The sequence below is a fragment of the Cebus imitator genome, unplaced genomic scaffold (genome assembly GCF_001604975.1).
Source record: "Cebus imitator isolate Cc_AM_T3 unplaced genomic scaffold, Cebus_imitator-1.0 Scaffold110, whole genome shotgun sequence".
Taxonomy (NCBI): domain Eukaryota; kingdom Metazoa; phylum Chordata; class Mammalia; order Primates; family Cebidae; genus Cebus; species Cebus imitator.
Window position 1 is genome coordinate 3,150,022 of NW_016107425.1, and position 20,313 is coordinate 3,170,334.

General features: G+C 37.1%; 1 protein-coding gene across 4 annotated transcripts in view; it reads left to right on the forward strand.

Moving 5' to 3' along the window:
- The window catches only part of MAP3K20 (mitogen-activated protein kinase kinase kinase 20), a 195,088-nt gene that overhangs the window by 109,182 nt on the left and 65,593 nt on the right, over positions 1-20,313 (forward strand). For all 4 annotated transcript variants that reach the window (XM_017538234.1, XM_017538235.2, XM_017538236.2 and 1 more), the window contains exons 4-8: positions 995-1,096; positions 5,758-5,823; positions 9,420-9,448; positions 9,564-9,701; positions 16,510-16,596. In XM_017538234.1, coding sequence (XP_017393723.1) covers positions 995-1,096; positions 5,758-5,823; positions 9,420-9,448; positions 9,564-9,701; positions 16,510-16,596 — 422 coding nt within the window. The remainder of the gene's footprint in view (positions 1-994; positions 1,097-5,757; positions 5,824-9,419; positions 9,449-9,563; positions 9,702-16,509; positions 16,597-20,313) is intronic.

Genomic DNA, 20,313 nt, shown 5'->3' on the forward strand with positions numbered 1-20,313 from the left:
AAACATAGCAAGACCTCATCTCTACTCAAAATAATTTTAAAAATCAGCCTCAGCATGGTGGTATGTGCCTGTGGTCCCAGCTACTTGGTAGGCTGAGGTGGAGGCTGCAGAGAGCCGAGATCAAGGCTGCAATGAGCTGTGATTGCACCACTGCACTTCAGCCTGGGCAACAGAAAGAGACTCTGTCTCCAAAAAAAAAAAAAGAAATGCTATGTATGAACTACATTTTTTTTCCTCTTGAGTAAATATCAAGGAGTAGGATGGCTGGATCATATGGCAAAAAAAAAAAAAAAAATATATGCTAAGGGAATGATGTCAGACACAAAGAACAATTTGTATGATTCTGTTTACATGAAATATCCAGAAAAGGCAGGATTAACTGTAAACTGGCACAAAATAACTGTTTGTAAAGGTGGAAAGGTTCTAAGACTGGATTGTGCTGGTGGTTGCCCAGCTCTATGAATTCACTAAAAATCACCAAATAATATACTTATTGCAAGTGAGTTTTAGGGTATGTAATTTATACTTCATTTTTAAAGGATTTTTCTCACTTTTCTTGACTTCTTGTGCTTAAATTTTGAGAGCTCTTCTAAGTCCTTATGCAACAAGGATTGATTTGTTTACACTGTCATATAAGCTCTCCGATTTATGCATTTAATATCCATCTCATAGGAATATCTAAAGAAATATCTATTTACATACGTACCTTTGTTTCACATTTATTCTTCCAACACCTCTTCATGTTTCTCAGTTCCAGCGAAATGGCTTTTGACTCTGGACTGAAGTTTACTATTCATTGTATGTTACTGGTCTTATGTTTGAAAGATATTTTTCAGGATGACATTACCTTTTTGAAACCATGGCATGGAACAATTTTTTTATATACTTTTGATGTATTTTGTTAAATTATTTAATGTATTTTCTCAATGAAAATATAAAGTCTTATTTCTGAAATGTACGTTGGTTTTAATTATATGTTTTCCTTTTCAAATAGAATATGCTTCTCTTGGGTCACTCTATGATTACATTAACAGTAATAGAAGTGAAGAGATGGATATGGATCATATTATGACCTGGGCCACTGATGTAGCCAAAGGTAATAATGTTTGCAATATTCTTACAGAATTGGTGGGACGCATTTTCCCCTCCTGAAATGGGGACCTAACATCGGAAAAATTTTTATTCTGTCTTAGATGTTCTTTTTTCAGACCAAAAGTGGTAAGAATTCCACAGCTGATTGTACAGATAATATTTTAGGTCATTGCCTTTCCATTCCTGAATTCCTTTTCCCTTTCTGTTTTCTCTATTTCTTTCCATGAAATCTAGCTGTAGCTTCAGGGCAGATATGTTTGTCATGTTTTGTGATATTATAATTGACTAGCTTGCTTGACACATTAAATGGAAAAATCATAATTCTGTTGTTATTCTGAAAGTCTCTACTTAGACTCAGTATCTAGAAAACATGATTTATTGTAGGATTAGTTCTACTCATTTTGTATACATAATATGCTAAAAATAGAAACCACTTGCAAAAAGAAATTTTTATTTGTCCTGCCATGTAAAAGCAATTCAGATTTTATTTTACATTTCATGTAAACTTAGGCATCACTGTTGGAAATTAAATATTTTTAATACACCAAACCCCTAAACAAGGTGCCCAGTCTTTTTTCTCATACATTCCTGCATAGATGAATGCTTTCTAAAGCAATTCAAACTCCATTTATTTTTATCTTTTTTTTTCCATTTTCCTAACTGAACATTTCTGGGCTTTATTTATAACTGAAAGAGTTGCTTTGGAAACAACTTCATCTAAATAATGAACACTGATAGTTATATTTGTATTCTAGCAACCCCTACGAAGTGTGTCTGAATTTTCCTGGAACAATGAACTCCTTTACATTTTACTACTCCATTCTCTACAAGCATCTCTTTACAAAGCAAATGTAATGTGATTTAGAACTCAGTAAGGGGAGCAACTCATACTTCGATTTCACTGTATGACTTCCAAAAGTAGTAGTCTTTCCTTTGGAGGATTGTCTATTTTAAGTTTCATCAACACCTGCCAAGTTATCCAAATAGGGAAAATGAAAAAATTTTTTTTAGTTTCATGCTAGATGCTGCTGCTGACTGATGCCTCATTACATTATAAAAATAATAAGCTCTGTGTTTAGGGTGGTGTACCTGAGACTTTGGCTATGCTAATTAGCTTAATTGTGTGTCGATGTATCAGGCATCTCAAATCATGCTTAAACTTTCATATTCTTAAAGATATTATTATGTAGCATCGTAGTGACTTCTCTGCATGTCAGTAGTACACGAAGACCACCTCTCTGTAAACAAGGTGATGTGCTGTGATTGGGAGCTGCCTGCAGCATTGTGGAAATACCCTTAAATAATGTATATGCATATATAGGTAGTCCTTAACTTACAGCACATCACCTTACACCCATATGCATTTAGGGTGCTCAGCCAGTTACACCCATATTATTACTTCTTGGCACTTAGAATAGATAGAGAGCAAACAAATCAGCTAACATCAGTCACTCTGCTTCCTGCTGTGCTCTACTTAAGCATCCCTGGTTCCCAGCCTGGGAACCTTTTCTCCCTGCACCCCCTTAAGCACATGCCACATCATCCTGACTAAGGGGTAAGTCTCTTGGCTCCACATCAGCTGAGTCATTCTTGGTGTTCTCTCAAGAGTGCTAGTGCTCTGCATCAGAAGGGCAAAGAAGAGAAGGAATAGAATTAGTTAGCAAACTGGGCTGAGTGCAGTTGCTCACACCTATAATCCCAGCACTTTGGGAGGCTGAGGCGGGTCTATCACTTGAGGCTAGGAGTTTGAGATCAGCCTGGCAAACATGGCAAAACCCCATCTCTACGAAAAATACAAAAAATTAGCTGGGTGTGGTGATGCGCTACTCACCTGTAGTCCCAGCTACTCAGGAGGCTGAGGCACAAGAATCACTGAAACCCCAGAGGTTTGCAGTGAGCCAGCATCAAGCCACTGCACTCCAGCCAGAGTGAGACCCGGTCTAGGTTAAAAAAAAAAAAAAAAAAAAGAGGTAGCAAACTGGAACAAGAGTTAAAAATAGGGAAGGAGAGGCTGGGCGTGATGGCTCACGCCTGTAATCCCAGCACTTTGGGAGGCCAAGGCAGGCGGATCGCCTCAGGTTGGGAGTTCGGGACCAGCCTAACCAACATGGAGAAACCCCGTCTCTACTAAAACTACAAAATTAGCCTGACATGGTGGTGCATGCCTGTAATCCCAGCTACTCGGGAGGCTAAGGCAGGAGAATCTCTTGAACCTGGGAGGCAGAGGTTTCGGTGAGCCAAGATCATGCCATTGCACTCCAGCCTGGGCAACAAGAACGAAACTTTGTCTCAATCAATGAAAAAAAAAAAGGGAAGGAGAGAATGGGAATGGATCCCCTGAAGGTGTCCAAAACTACAGATTAATAAAATCCCTTTTGCCTGTCTGGCTAATGTGTTTGACCTCAGGTGAGAAGAGTGGGGCAGAGGAGAGGCTTGTGTGTTTATGGACACAAGTAATACTTAACATTTAAAAAAATCCTTTAAGATGGCCCATAAAAAAAAAAAAAAATCAGTGCTTTAGGAATGACTTCAGCTTTCTCTGATAAAGCTGTGTGTAGACTTTAGAATATAAGAGATTAAGTAGGAAGGCTTGGTTTTTGTTGATTCTGTTTCAAATTCAGCTATGTGTCTTTCAGTTTGACCTATGATTAAAGCCACTGGAGCAATGATATGTTGAGAAATCAAAGAATGAATAGTTCATTTTAAATAAGGGTTGATTCGTGCATTTTCAAATAGGCATTGCTCAGCATCATTGCTGTTGAGACAATATCTCCTCAAAGCAAAAAGATTCTCTTCTTTTTAGATGTGAGGATAAATGGAGGGTGGACCAGCAAGTATATTTGAAATTGCTGCAAGTCAATCAGCAACGATTAAAAGGAACAATTAAAGCAGATAAACTCCAATCCAGTCTCGAAATGGTCACCATTCATTCCAGTTTTCCCCAAAAGTCTTCTCAGTTACACCTGTCAACTCTTTATTTTTTTTTTAAGGAAACCCTGAATGTACACCTGATGAAAGTATTTTTCAGCCTTCTTAATTGTTTGCAATAAAAATAAGACAGAATTATAACTGATTCTACAAAAACATTAAATAGAATTTTATGTGAGTGTGCTATTGTTTATGTGTATGAAATAGTATTTAAATGTATACTATGCATTGTACACAAATACTTTATGGTACTTTTTTCTTATGATAATCTGCCATGAGGAAGAAAAATACCTATATTTAGAGCTTTTGTATTTGAGTCTTGTTTTTTGAAATCTTTACTTATCAGCAGGTGTAGAAACTATCTATCTCTACCTGTAATAGTAATTATTCAGATTCTACCTGAAAAATTAAGGAATTTGATTCTAAAGCAAGAGAGCAGTAACTATGAAATCTAGTTAAATGAATTATTAAATGCCACCCAAGCTGTAGCTGTTGAATTTTTGCAGTTTAAGGGATGTAGAACTTCATATCAGAAGAAATTTCCTTTATCCCAGTTACATCTTATTTAAGATCACATAAATTACTAATACTTGTGTTAACTTGGCTCTTTTCAGTGATATCATTATATGGCAAGAGTTTAAATTTTTTTATTTTCTTTGTCCTTTCACGATTCTTCAATACATAATAATTAAAATAGAAGAATAAGAGATTTAGAAATTAACCTCTGTAAAATTAAAATGTTCTATACGCTTTAAAAAGCCAAAGCCTCTTATTAATTATTTTCAATGCATTGTTCTTTTTAAAAAGAAGCCTGTTTGATTTGGAGGTGGGGGTGGGAGCTATTTCTGCCATTATTTAGAAAAGACAACTTGAGAAATAAAGAGGATGTATTTTAGTAGGAAATTATCCTTTTTTTCCTAAAGAGGTAGACTGTACATAAATTCAGAAAGAGTCAAAAGCTATGGGTGGTAACCATAAAATATGTATTTTAAAGTATAATTTTTGATTCAAAATAATAAAGCCCTATAAAGTTTATATATACCCAATTTACTGAAGTAATTTGATTGCACCCTAAATATGATGGAAAGAATTTTGGAGTATGTTGAAATACAGATTATCTCAAAGATATATCCTTGTAAAAGGAATGAAATAGTTCGTAACTATCGTACACTTTTTAAATCTGAAGATCATAAAATACTTTACCAACTGTAACTCATCAGTCCTCCCAGTTCTCCCCACCGCTCCCCCACATCCACTCCCAGGCTTGTGGGAACGGGTACTGAGAAAATAAGCCAAGCTGCAGCCGGGTAACCATAGACATCCAGAACTTTGGTAAGTGGACATCAGAATCTGCAGCTAGGTAACTGCAAACATCCCGATGAACACTGCAAATCCTACTGAGAACTTGGGCAGGTTTAGAAGGCAGTTGGTAGCGGAATACCTTAGCTGTTACTATTTTCATGCAGACTGCAGAAAATTAAGGTGTCCTTATTAGGTATTGTAAGAAGTTAGCTTTACCCAGTCAAATTCCAACCTCTACGAGATTGAAGCTTATATATTTGACTTCACATATCCATGTTACTAATGTAGACATATTCTGTTTTCATTTTATCCATCATGGAAGAATAAGACATGTGAATTAGTTTCTGCTCCTGAGTTCTTTGAAAAAATATGAAAGGTAATACTGACATAATGTTGAAAATATTAATAGGCCTTTATTTCTTCTTGTGTGAAAAGGAATGCACTATTTACATATGGAGGCTCCTGTCAAGGTGATTCACAGAGACCTCAAGTCAAGAAATGGTAATGTATTTATATTTTTACCTATTTTATTACAAATTACATATACATTTATGTAGAAATGAACACCACACCTTTACATATCTTTTGTAACCTACTATTGGACTCACTGGTGATACTATGGAAGTCTTTCTACTGTCAATAAATAACAAAAGATCTTAATAATATTTGAAGAAGCTGCTATATTTACATAGTATTTCACTGTGTAAATATAGCCCAGAATGTGGACATTTGAATTGTTTACAGTTTTTCCCTGATAAGAAATGTTGGGCTTGATACCTTTCAGCCAAATGTTTCAAGACATCCCTAATAATTTCCCTAGAATCATTTTCTAAAAGAAATACTGCTGTATCAAAGTGTGCAGTCATATATTTTTAGTCTTCTATTTTTAGGTGGCTTTGTACACTATCAATTTTGAATTTTGTTCTTCTTGCATCTGAATTGCATGGTGTGAATTGTTTATGCCAGTCTTGCCTGAGTTACCTGGAGTAGTGCCCAAAATGAGCCACATGTTTGGAAGTTTGGAAAGTAAAGGCTCTCTTTTTCTTCTTTCTCTTCTTCTGTACTTTCTAAAGCTTATTTATGGCCCTGTATTTTATAATTTGGAGGGGGTGAGCATTTTAAAATAACTGGCAGGATTAGACATTACCTTCAAGTAGGAGTGGTAACAGAATGCTTCTTCCATTACATCACTTCAGAGTCATCTGGGAAAGGCAGTAGGGTTATTTAGCTATCCAGAACTAGCTAAATTAAACATCAGAATTTGCTACTTTTTTGAATACCCTGCTATCAATTAATTATTTACATGCTTTCTAAATGGTCCTTCTCAGTAAGGAGGAAGATGACTGTTTTTAGGAGATCTTCAATTAAAATGAGTATGTGCTAATAGTGTGATCCTTAGAACGGGTAGTGATGGCAAGTAGTGGAAGAGGACCCGGGAATGAATCAATGAGGTACCATTGCACACACCCCAGGACTGTTAGGGGTGTGTGTGTGTGTGTGTGTGTGTGTGTTTAGCTGGGGGGGGAGGGGGCATGGGGGTTGGGGAGGGAAGTTATTGGCACCCGCCACTCGTGAGTAGTCCGGGTTGGACCACCAATTTAACCCTGTCTGATTGTCCTTTCCTCTTCTAGTCATCACTTATCTTTTGATTCTTCTTAGACATAAGCTTCCTGGAACTAAGCACTTTTAATATATGGTCAGCTAACAGGATGTCATTAGGAAATAATCTAGACTAGTAAATATCAGAGTTCTATGAATTTGTAAGTTTTCAGTTCATGCTCAGAATTTCAATTTACATATGTTATTTGACTTCAGTGTATGTTAAATCTTCCACAAAAGACGAATGATTAACTAAATTATAGATTTATCCATGCTATCATTATGAAGGCTATATAACAGTGGAGAATGTCCCCATTTTAAAAATTTAGTTATATGTATTATGGTTACTAAATAGGAACACACATATACTCATATTGAAAGAATATAGACCTAACTTGTAGCAATTCTTTTCCCCTTGGAAAGATAACCAGACTTTCACTTTCTATGTTACGTATTTTTAAATATGGCAGTTTTTCTAATGAGCACTCGTGAATCTTATAATGAGAAAGCTGAATATGAAATTTAGTAATATTTACATTTCTATTTGCAGAAGTTTATAGCTTATTACTTACAGTATCACGTTTACCCTGAGGCTATTTTCATATATTTGATCGTACAAAGATCATTTTCCCTCCTTAGTAAAATCATCAGTAAATAGTAAGTATTGATCATCTGTCATGTTAAAGGCACACATGGCTTACAAAAGAAACAGCTAAAACAGTTCTTCAGAACTTTATCCTCAGACTCATTTCCTCTTATGCTCTGATTCTTGCACTCCCATAAAAGCCCCATTTACAGCCAGGCACGGTGGCTTATGCCTGTAATCCCAGCATTTTGGGAGGCCGAGACGAGAGGATCATGAGGTCAGGAGATCAAGACCATCCTGGCCAACATGGTGAAACCTTGTCTCTACTAAAATATAAAAAATTAGCTGGGCATGGTGGTACACGCCTGTAGTCCCAGTTACTGAGGAGGCTGAGGCCGGGGAATTGCTTGACCCCAGGAGGTGGAGGTTGCAGTGAGTCATGCTCGTGCCACTGCACTCCAGTTTGGCAACAGAGCAAGACTCCATCTCAAAAAAAAAAAAAAACCCAATTTACACATTAATAATCCCAAACAGATCTCAACTTCAGAACTATATATCTATCTGCTGATTAGATACATCCACATATTTTGTAAGACCTTAAAATATATTATGTCCAAATTAATCATTTCGTTTTCTCCCTACCCCCAAAAAATCATCCCTGCATTTCCTTTACTGAGTGGCAGTACCATTTGCCCAAGCCAGAAATTAGATAAATAGTAGTTATAGTTTAAATCCAGAACTCCCATTCTAACCATTAATCTGTATTGCTTCTTTATCTGATTTTATCCTTGAGTTCTCTTCCTTCTCCCCCCATGTTCAGCCATTCATCAAGTGTAGGTGATCCTGCATCCTAAATATTTTTTGACTCAGTCAACTTTTCTCCAGTCCTTTGTCACTGCCTTAGTACAGACATCCTCATCTCTCTCCTGGACCACAAAACCTCGAGTGCAAAGTGATCACCTTGCCTCTATGTCTATTCTTCTCTGTCATAGTCTTCCATCTGCACATTTGCTTATTTCATTCCTCCACATAAAACTGGTTCATTGGCTTTCTCTTTCTCTCAAGGGCTTTTCTTGACCTGGCCCCTGCCTTCCATACTTGCCGTGCCTTTTTTGTCTGCTCCTAAGTTTTTGCATAGGCTGTCTTCTGCCTAGGAAACTACTTTCCTCCCTCAGCTCTCCACTTTCTGGTTAGCTCCTATATTTCTCACATCTTAGCACAAGCATCATTTCTTGCAGGAAGCTTCATCTGACCTCTCTAGACATAGATCTCCCTGTTCTTTGGTTCCATAGTATTGTTTGTTTCTCTCATCATCAAATCGATCCCATTTTGTTGTAGATGTTTGTCTCTCTGATAAGATTGTAAACACCACGAGAGCAAAGAGTGCCAGACTTGCTCACAGTCCTGTTCCACAGTGTAGTACATGGCCTTACCCATAGTAGCCTCCGCAAATATTTATTGAATGAATGAATGTATGAACAAGTGAATTAATGAATATTCTCTCCACCTTTAACAAAAGTCCTCAGTTGGGAGGAAACCCTATATATAACATGAAGTAGTAAAGCTAATGACTACCTCAGTGTCACACTGGCAGTATACAGGGAGAACCCAGGGAAAAATTTGGTTCTCCTAACTGCTACAAATTTGTGCCTTTTTTACTCAACAGTACTGTATTTGGATAAAACAAAAACCATCAATACTGCAGAAGCCTTTTTAATCAGCACCTAATGGTTATTAAGTTTTTGTTTTAATGTCAGTCCCCTTCTGCAAAATCCTCAATGCTGTAAATACATTGATTTCACCTTTCATAATGCCATATTGAAGACAGAAATAGAAGTTTATGGTTTTTTCATTATAAGACAGTTCAAACAAATTAGATGATTGTCGTAATTTATCTTTTTTCCTTTTTCAGTTGTTATAGCTGCTGATGGAGTATTGAAGGTAGGACTATTTTTTTTACTTAAAAAATTGTTAATTTCAGATGTAGGTTTTTGTAACTGATGATTCTTTAATTAGCCAATAAATAGAAAGCTGATACTGATTCCTGTTTTCTCAGATCTGTGACTTCGGTGCCTCTCGGTTCCATAACCATACAACACACATGTCCTTGGTTGGAACTTTCCCATGGATGGCTCCAGAAGTTATTCAAAGTCTCCCTGTGTCAGAAACTTGTGACACATATTCCTATGGTGTGGTGAGTTCATTTCTCATTTCTTGTTTACTAAAATACAAAAGGCAAACAATCTAGAGGAGAGAGAGAGTTTAACATGGTTTTATTTGAGACTGTACTGCTGTTTCTGGTGGAATGCCTGAAGCAGCGGCAGCAGCAAACACTTCCTAGTTGCCAAAAGGTTTAATCATTTTTAATCATCAGAGTTATTTTGTCCTGTGTTGAGAAGAAACCAACACCACTTCCAAGAAACAAATGGAAACTGAGAGAGTGTTGGGCTGCACTTCACCTGTGAGGATGATCTTTTGCAGAGTGGTAATGTAACTGTAGACTCTCTGTAATTTCAGTGGAAATGTGGATCATTTGGAACGGGGCTTCATTGTAATAGATTGCTTAAACAGTATAAAATCACCAACAGAGCTGCCAGGTGAGTTAATCACCAGGAAACTTTTGAGTCTCAGCTATCATACTGGTTCATGAATTTCTAAAAGTCCAAAAGAAAACATACTTAGCACTGCCAGATGGCCTTGTCCTTGTCTGCTCCCAGTCTTAGAGTAGCAGTAACTATCTGAAGCCTGACCCTAAGGCATTTCATAAGAATCACCCCAGAGCAACATGGAGAATAGACTAATGTGGGGTTGAAGTGCTCAAGGAATAGAGACCGCAGGAATGAATCTGTTAAGGAGCAGAAGCTCCTGGAGGAGGAATTTGGAGATGGACCATTTCCTGAGGAATAGGTTATACCTGCCCTATCAGAGAGAAGGATGTGAGGAGTGAGAGTGTTCTTTGCTGGAAGAATTCATTTGTTGCCTTTTGTTGAGGATAAGTTTCCCCTAAAATGTTATGTATTCTTTAAAAAGGCCAAAACAGTTTTGCAATTCCCTATCTTTACATCTCATCCCAATTATACTGCTCTGCTATTTATACTATTACTTCCGAAAACGGCATTTTCCTAGTAATGGGAAAAGCAGCAGCCTGTTTTTGGTCCACATCAGCGTGCTTCTTCGTCCTGGGCCTCTGTTTTTACTGCAGTTGATAACCAATGGCACGAGAGGAGAGTCACATTGTCAGACATTGTCCTTTTTCTTTATTCAGTCTCTGGTTATTTGCTGCTGGCTTCACAGGTTTTGAACTTGCTTCAGTGACTAGCTCTTTCTAAATGATAACACGTTCTGTGTATACCAAATTAATAAAGATTAATTTTGTTAGCTATTGAAAAAAATCATTTCAAGGATGAAATACATGTTTTGGTTAAAGGCTAGAATTTTAAAGATCAGAAGGCAAAAATAACATCAGGCTCAATATCTGATATCAAAAAAAAAAAAAAGAAAGAAAAACCATCAGTACCTAATATCACTTGATTCTGAATGTTTCTAAAACTGAAGACCATAAACTGTCACAGACAGTGACAAATATTTCTCATTGAAAAAAAGAAAAAACATAAGTTTCAGAGGAGACTAGCTTCTAAAACTCCTCTCCTAGGCCAAATGTTACTATATTCTAACCATCATACATTCTTCTGTGGGATATTCTGAAAAATGGGGTATTTGTAGCAATTTAAGACTCTTTGTAAGATTGTTTTCCCTTGTGAAAGTGCATCCCTTCCTTTATAACCAAAAATGTATTTATGGAGCCAAGCACTACGCTAAACACCACCCGAGGGTAATTTAAATTTTTCTTAACCTGCTTGTCGGGAATGGTGTCTCCTTTTGTCCTGTAGAATGGGAGCAAGCAAACTTTTTTAGAAAGGACCAGATTAATATGTACTTTTGGCTTTGAGGGCCACTTAGAGTCTCTGTTGCATAGTCTTCATAGATACCATAGTTGGTTTTTTGTTTCTTACAACCCATCAAACACAAAAAAGCCACTCTGTATTCTGCAACGGGCCATCCTTGCATTCAGGCATCTCCGTGGAACAAGAGGGCTTAGGAATGTGGCTCTGTTAGTCAGTGTTCCAGCTGACAGTTCAGAGTGGCTCACCGGAAGCCCACAGCTTCCACTCTTTTCATGTGCATGTGTATATAAATGTACATGAACACGTATGTTGGTGTTATGTATATATGTATGTTGGTGATAGTTATTGTAGATGGTTACAGCTTTTAAATTGTTGGGCACATTTATATGAACTAGACGACTTTTGAGGTTCCTTTTTGTACTTATGAGTCCACACACATACAGTGCTTTTACTTTTAAAATTCTCCCCATCTTTGAATTTCTTTATCTCAAAAATTTTTGACCTTAAGACACAACTATACATAGAGTGAACTTTTGGTCTCAATATTATTTCATGTATGAAAACAAACTTTATGCTGCCTTCTTTCAAAGACTTACAGTTGCCAGGGCTTTGGTGTGAAATGCACCCCTCTGCTTTTCCTGAGATGAAGTACAGTCTTAGTACCAGTAGCCAAGCACAAATTCCTTTTCACACAAACTGTAAAAGATGTTAAGAGGTGACTTCTGTTTGCAGAGCTTAGGATTTTTTCCTGTATCATTTTAAAATCTCTTTCATACATTCCACATTGACCCCATTTCTTAAACATAGTCTGAGTCAGCCTTTCAGGAGTTGCACATTTTCAGTGTTTTTTATTAAAAACCTTTTCACTCAAATAACTATGCACCACATTTCAGTAGAAAGGCTTGAACATGTCTCTGTGGATTAGCTTTTCTCTCTACTTGTGTGCTGACCCTACCTTTGCTTGGTTTTGTTTTATTTTGGAGGGATTTAACAAACCATCCTATCGAGTAATTTAATTCACTGAAACCAAATCGAGCATTTGCAGGGTTGCTCTATATTTACACACTGGAGGTTGCTCTGCAGAACCTGTTCGCCCCATCACATGATGTGGAATATCCATTCTGAATTCATGCTAGAGCCTTTCCTTAACAGGTGGAAACAGAAATGCCATTTCAGTCAGTCTGTTTTAAAACAGCTTCTGCTGTCTATCTTTGCTTGGAATGCTGGTTTGCCTTTCAGAGAGCTGTGTCAGCAGAATTCCATTCAGAAAAGTGTACAGGTGCTAATTTAATTATAAACAAGAACTCAGGATTGCATATGTTAGTGCAAAAGTAATTGAGGTTTTGCCATTTAAAAGTAATGGCAAAAATTGCAATTACTTTTGCACCACCCTAATATTTAATTCTGATCTCTTCTCATTCTATTTGTTCTAAATGAACACCACTAGTGAAAGAAAAATACAAGGTATGCTTTCCAGCGACTTTTTGTTTAAACAAAAACAGATTTTTTTTTAAATGAAGAAAGCATTATGTGTTCAAAGCCGATATTACAGAAAACAGCAGGTGAGGAATAGATGTTCAGGTTGGTACTATGGTAGTTTTAGAAGTTTGTGGTCCATAAACTTGGAAAATGATACCTATTTTAATTCAAAATGTGGTGATTTTGAATTTATTATGTCTTTTCAGAAACAGGTGAGTATCCAAGACTCAGTGAGAGCATTTGTTTGTATTAAATATCCCGTTGTTCACTGGGAGTCAGTTCTGTTCATTGAAACCCCCTCTACACGCAACAGTCACACACAGATGAATAAGACCATAAAAAAAGTTCTTTTTGAAATCCACTAAAAAAAATGCAATATATTTTTGCTTTTTGTTTTTCCATTTTTTTTTAGACTGCTGTAAGAATCTAGCCTCTACTACTGCTAAAACTAGCAGCCCTCCCCAGGTTGATAAACCAGTGCTGCTTCTTAATAAATGGCAAGACGCACGAACCTCATACTGCCTTAAAATTAATGTGCTGTGAATGCCAGAAGTGGATTTTATGATCCTTGCTCTTAGGCTGGTAAACTTTGCTAGGCAGTCAATTGTTTCCCTCCATTTTATAAAAAATGAGATTTTTCTACCCTCTTATGAGAACTTCTCTTTGAGGACTTAACCAGAAGGAGTGTTTAGTATGCTATCCACAAAAAAAAGCAAAAAATCACTGAAAGAATAAGCTTTCTGAGAACACAAGGCCTAGCCTATCTTAAAAGAAAAAAAAAAAAAAAAACACAAAGCTATTCTAATGACAATGCAGAAAGGATTACCTTTTTAGAAGCTTCTCAGCCAAAACCAGCCTTGAAAACAGAGTGGCTTACGAGATAGCAAGGCTGCCTGGCTTGTCTGAGAGCCCCTGTTCCAGAACAAGCTGGGCGCAGGTAATGGCTTTCTATTGTTTGGAAAAGAAAGGGCAGAAAAAGTATGTAGTCTTTTCCAAGTTTCTATTCTGTAAACTAAAAATAGAAATTTTCCTTGTGAGCACAGTTTAAATGTGAGGAAGTCTCAATATAAAATGAGTCGGAAAATATTTTTAAGGTGAAAGATCACAATAATATTTGACCTGAATCCTCATAACTAGTATTTTTAGGCATCATTTAATATATTTCTAGACCTCCAAGTGACTTCCTCAACAAAGTCACTTTTGTGTGCCAAATGTCATTTTGTTAGGTGTAAACAAAAACCTGGTGTCCGATCTTATACTGCCTACTTTTTGATACATTCCTGAATCCAGGTAATTAATAAAAGGAAATCATGAGACATGCTGATACTGGAATAAAACTAAAGACCTCATTTGGGCTTCAGGATATAGCGGCTGATGACGCCACCTAAGGCACTTTTACATCCATCAAGTATCTCCCTCAGTGTAGTAGCTCTTCAGAGACACAGAGGGAGTCAAATGAAATTGGCCTTTTTTTTTTTTTTTTTAATTGTTCATGGCTACAGCTCTTAGAGAAATATAACGTAAATTTTATTAGATTTTGGACATTTTCCCGCAGAATATTTTGGAAGAAAGAATGACATACTGTTTTTCTGGTGTTATCCCCCCAAACTCTTGGTTTTGCATTTCACCTCACAAAATTTAGCCTGTGCACGTGTGCACATGTGCACACGTACATATGCGTGTATCATACCTGCAGGCCAGACTCAGAAGTGGGGAGGCACTGCTCATCTGCGCGTTTGGGGGTCTGGAGTATTTGATTTATTGGAGGCTGACTCCCTGTTCCCATTCTGCTTAGGAATGCCACATCCATTAATTTATTTGCCCTTCATATCCTTTCCCCTCCCCAGCCCTAGCCCCCTGTGGAGCGGTAATTGCAGCCAATTGAGGGGCTCCATTTCCTGCTCAGCCCTCTGGCTGCCCGGCCTCCCTCCGGGTGCGGCGGCACATCAGGGTGATTGCATACCTGTTCTGGCTCTCACCCTTCCTTTAGTACAGTGTTAACTAGAATTGTCCCCTTGTGGGATCCCCTTACCTTCTCCTAATCACTTGTGTGACTCAAATAGAATTATTCAGTGGCTCCTCTAAAGGAGTACCTTACACACTTGATTAAAAGCCCAAAGAGGCTTCGGTGAATTTTTTTTTCTCCTGCTTGAAGAGCATCTGCCAATTTCCCTGATTTTCCTGCTAATTATCTTCCTATTAGCCAGAATTCATTTACTATGTTATGGCTCAAATAAGACTGAGCACAGGCTGAGGAAATAGTGGATATGGAGTGAGAGATTTCTAGGATTCACTTGACTCTAGAGTATGTGTGCTCCATCTACATTCCTATTCAGAAATGGGCTTTTGTTTTTAGAACAAGGGAAATTTAAGTCGACGCCACTGGTTCTCTTCCTGCTTCTGCCAGGATGCCCTACCTAAGACAGGGCCTGTGGCATCCTTTCTACTACTGCCACTTTCCCTTCTCTAAAATTAAAAGGGGTCAAGAGGCTGGCCTTCCAGGCGACCCAGCAGGTTCATATTCTGGCTCTGTCACTGGATAGCTGAGTGTCTTTGGGCAAGTTTATTTAACTTTTTTAATAGTTTCCTCACCTATAAAATGAGAGTAATATGTATCCAATAGGATTGCTGTTCATCATGGTAACCTATAAAAAGGGCATCTGGAACATAATAGGTACTCAATAAGTGATAGTGGTTGTTATTATTAGGTCTGTTATTGATAACTTAGAATTGTTTTTGCACTTTACAGAATATTGGTAGACTCACATTTTTGAACTCCATTTGTATAAATAGGGAAAGTAACCAAGTGTACAAATCTCCATTCCTCAGTGTTTAAAGAGAAACCAAAATCAGCAGTGTTCTAGCATCAGTTTGCTTTCTTTGGACATTCCACTCAGGCTTAATCATCATCCTGATCTCAAGAACTGCACAAAGATGAACACACACATAAACTCACATACACACAGTCAGCTTGTATGCACATAAAGTGTTCATTACATCTTAGAGTATGGTATAATAGATTACATGTAGATGAAACAGATCCCTTAGACTGACTCATTTTGAGGGAGATTTCTCCAAAACCTAAAATGTAACATGTAAAATCTAAATATTACAATTTTGCAAGTATCTACCATTGTGGGGTAGGTGGGTTAGCCAGTGATTTGGATTTGGGGCTCAGTTATTTTTGATGAGACCATTATTGAATCTTTTAAAATATTGTTGAATTTCCAGTTATTATCTCCTAGACAAATGTATCAGAAATTGAAGGTAGAAAGAGTTTTAACAAAATACAAAATCTAATTTGTGAGAACGTAACAATTCTAATAATTTATGAGATGACATTAAATCTGGCGCATTGGTTTCATAGAAGTTTAAGTCTGGCTCTAGATGTCCTAATTTCTAAACCAGGTTTTTTTCTTTATAAAAAGCAACGTAAAAAGTATTTAATATATGGAAGAAGTTGTGTGCATGAGCAGATTTGTTTTGCCTAAGTTTCTACAGATGGGGATGGTTATGTCTGGTAATTGGATACAATTAAATGTTTGATGAAGTTTCAGTAATATGTACCCAAAAAATATAAAGTGCAAGAATAAAAATTCCATTTTCTTTTTGTTCCAGGTTCTCTGGGAGATGCTAACAAGGGAGGTCCCCTTTAAAGGTTTGGAAGGATTACAAGTAGCTTGGCTTGTAGTGGAAAAAAACGAGGTAAGACTACGTTTCTCCATTCAGGTACATAGATCAGAAAACAGTATTGGGGTTTTGCAAAAGACTTTTTCATCTTCTTCAAATTGAAAGTAAGTTCACGCTTATGGAAAGATTAGCAGTAGGAGCTAACACAAAGGGTCAAAGTGATGTTATTCCTCATGAATGGACCCTTTACATCTAATTGTTGCAGCTTCACGTCGTGATGCTGTAGATCAAAAATTGTACAAGTACTGTACTAGTTTCTCAGTCTCAATTGTAAAACCTAGGGGTTTGTTCTTAGTGATGAAAGAAGCCATTGCGTCCAAGGTAGGGGAACAGTTTAACTCCATCTCCTGCGTTTAGGACATCTTTTTTACTGGCCGGGAGTTGATATATCTGTAAGAGACCTTCAGCTACTTCAACTTACCTCTCCCAGCAGGAGTCACTATAGTACAAGAAACTGTCGCTTAGATGAGAATTTCAAAAATAAAAGAAGAAAAAATAGTTTCAAAAAAGGGAAAAATTACAGTTTTGCCACCTACGTTGAACACTACATTGAAGATGAGCTCCTCACTGGAATTGGCGAGGCAGTGGCATAACTGTTCACTTCTTCATGCAGAGCCTTTCCATTTCAAAAGAACTTCAGTGGCGTAAACACCGTTTGTGCTGTGTCCCCAGCCTCGCTTCTCTTCTTCCCACAAATTGAGGCTTTCAGTTAGTTGGACCTATGAGCCTACATCAGAGAACATGGTACATTCATATCAAAGAGAGCAACTACATTTTGAAAGGTTTAAAATTGTGACTGAAACGCACAGCCATGGAAATTCTCAGCATAAGGATGAAGCATCCAATATCAAGGTATTATGAGAACTTAGATCATGTAATGGAAGCAAGCAGTTGTCTTTGCAATGCAAAACAACTTTATTTCACAAAACTTCTTCATTTCCAAATCTTATCTGTGCTCTCCACAAAGGGTAAGACTGCAACCTTAGAAAAAAATAATTTGCAAAAAGGTGAATATATTTTAAAAATCCCTTTTTAATGCTCTGAAAGAGTTAGATTGATCTGCTTCCCAGGTGAGCTCAGGAACAAACTAGATTAATCAAAAAGCTGCTATTGACTAGAAGAAACCAAGTTTTCGTCTTTTAGATCACATAATCCGGAGTTACCATATAATTTGTCCTCCTGATTCATTGGGAGCAGATGCAATGTTGATGATAGCTGAAATTGATGGGAAAGAGCTGCCAATTTAAGAAATGAAAAGGAGTTATATGCAAGAATGTGCCTTACTCATTGTTTCACAGTAGCTGTTCTGTTTTAATTAAAAGGGATAGTAATCCTTCATGTGCTATTAAATAAGATCTTACACACAGGATAACTGATGTCGTCATGACATGAGGACACACTTATTTCTGCTCTATTTCTTTTGCCAGTGAGATCATCAGAGATCTGGTTCTGGGTTTACAAATGAAAGCGAAGAAAATTACGTGCCTTGTGTTGGCTCTGGAACCAAAACATTCAGTGTAATCTTTTCCCGCTGCACTATTCCAAGATAAACTAGGAGAAAGATTATTGTTTTTTTTTTAAAGCTAACTAACTACACCCTCCAAATGGATAAGACAGAATAATTAATGTATTAAAATAATAATTTATCTAAAGGGTGCCGGAATAGATATAAATTGAGAGCACTTTTTAAAACATTGGACTATCTGTGAAGGATTTTTTAAAGCTGAAGAAAAAAGTGAATTTAGAAGCTGCCTGGATAGTTGACTTGAGGACTGGAAGTCTCCCATGAATAACCTTCAGAACCTCTTCAACTTTGTGCATAAGGAAGCAATCTTCTTTCTCTCTGGAGATCCCAGCAAGTAGAGTTTACTATTTTATTCATGATACATTCTGATGATCAGCTAATAACTGACGAAGACTACACAAATACCTCCCACATTGTATTCATTAAATATCATAGTAAGTTGAAAAAAGTCTACATGGTGAAATACATTTTTTCAACTTTCTAATGAACTTCAGTAAAATTGGGTATTACAAGGATATGTATCTGCTGTTCTCATTCTGTACAATATTTATTTGTCAAAAATATGGAAATTAAGTTTCAATGTAATTTTCAATATCATCATTCAAGAAGGTATCTTCAGGTCACCTCTCAAATGGAGGTATCCATTTCTAAAATAAATTCTGTTGACATAGCAATAATTTCCAAGGATTTATTTCATTTCATAACAAAATTGAGACTTTGACTTAAATAAATATAACTTACAAAATCCCCTCAACTTCTAATTCCTTTACTTTTACTATTGAATATTTTGGGTTATGGGTTGGAAAGAGAAAGTCATATTTTTAACAGGCCTCATTTAAATAAAGAATGACATGTTTAAGTGTTCAGGGAGACATTTTAAATGTTATCTAATTATCCGTAAAATCTATATCCAAGCATTATGGTTGTCTTTTTTTAACTTTTTATTTTGAAATAATTATAGACTCTCAGGAGTTTGCAAAAATATTACAAAGAATCAGAAAATTAGCTGGGTGTGGTTTTGCATACCTGTGTTCCCAGCTACTGGGGCGGCTGAGGCAGGAGGATCCCTTGAGTCCGAGAGGTCAAGGCTGCCACCATTATCGCACCGCTGCACTCCAGCCTGGGTGACAGAGTGACACCCTGACTCAAACTTTTAATTTTTAATAGAAATGGGGTTTCTCTATATTGGCCAGGCTGGTCTTGAACTCCTGACCTCAAATGATCCACCCACCTTGACCTCCCAAAGTGCTGGGATTACAGGCATCAGTCACTGTGCCTAGTCAAAAAAGTTTTAATTAACAAAAACTAAAGTAGTCTGTGTTCTCTTCCCCCAGCTTCCCTCCCTGGTGACATCTTACATGTCGATGGTATACTGTCGAGACCAGGGAATTGAGACTGGCACATTACTCTTACCCAGACAATGGGCCTTATTCATTTTCACCATTTAAGATTACTTTTCGCATCTATAGAAAAATCAATACTTTCTAAAAAATATATCTGAAGATTTTTGCTTCTAGTCCCTTAATAATGAAATAAGGCATTTAAGCAATCATTTTTCTAATATTAAATCCTATTAAAACTAGTTTCATAAAGCACTGCTAAACTTCACAGAGTAAACGGTGAACCTTTACAGAAGGCATGAAATTGAGGGCATTACTAATAAATGTTTTAGATGTAACAGATAGGTATATTTGCTTTTATCATTTTCATGGAACTCAATCAGTAGTCATTCAGAATGTTTTGGAGCATAATTTCTATTTTTATAAATACTTAAATTCTTACATACAATGTGTTTGAATTTGACTAACATAGAAATCTTCATAAAACTTAATCCACTGCTCTTGACTAGCCTTTAGAAAAAGATAAAAACTTGACTTTAAAAAATGTTTACATCTCATGTAGAAAGTGGTGCAAAAAAGGCCGGGCGCGGTGGCTCACGCCTGTAATCCCAGCACTTTGGGAGGCCGAGGCGGGTGGATCACGAGGTCAAGAGATCGAGACCATCCTGGCCAACATGGTGAAACCCCGTCTCTACTAAAAATACAAAAAATTAGCTGGGCATGGTAGCGCATGCCTGTAATCCCAGCTACTTAGGAGGCTGAGGCAGGAGAATTGCCTGACCCAGGAGGCGGAGGTTGTGGTGAGCGGAGATCGCGCCATTGCACTCCAGCCTGGGTAACAAGAGTGAAACTCCGTCTCAAAAAAAA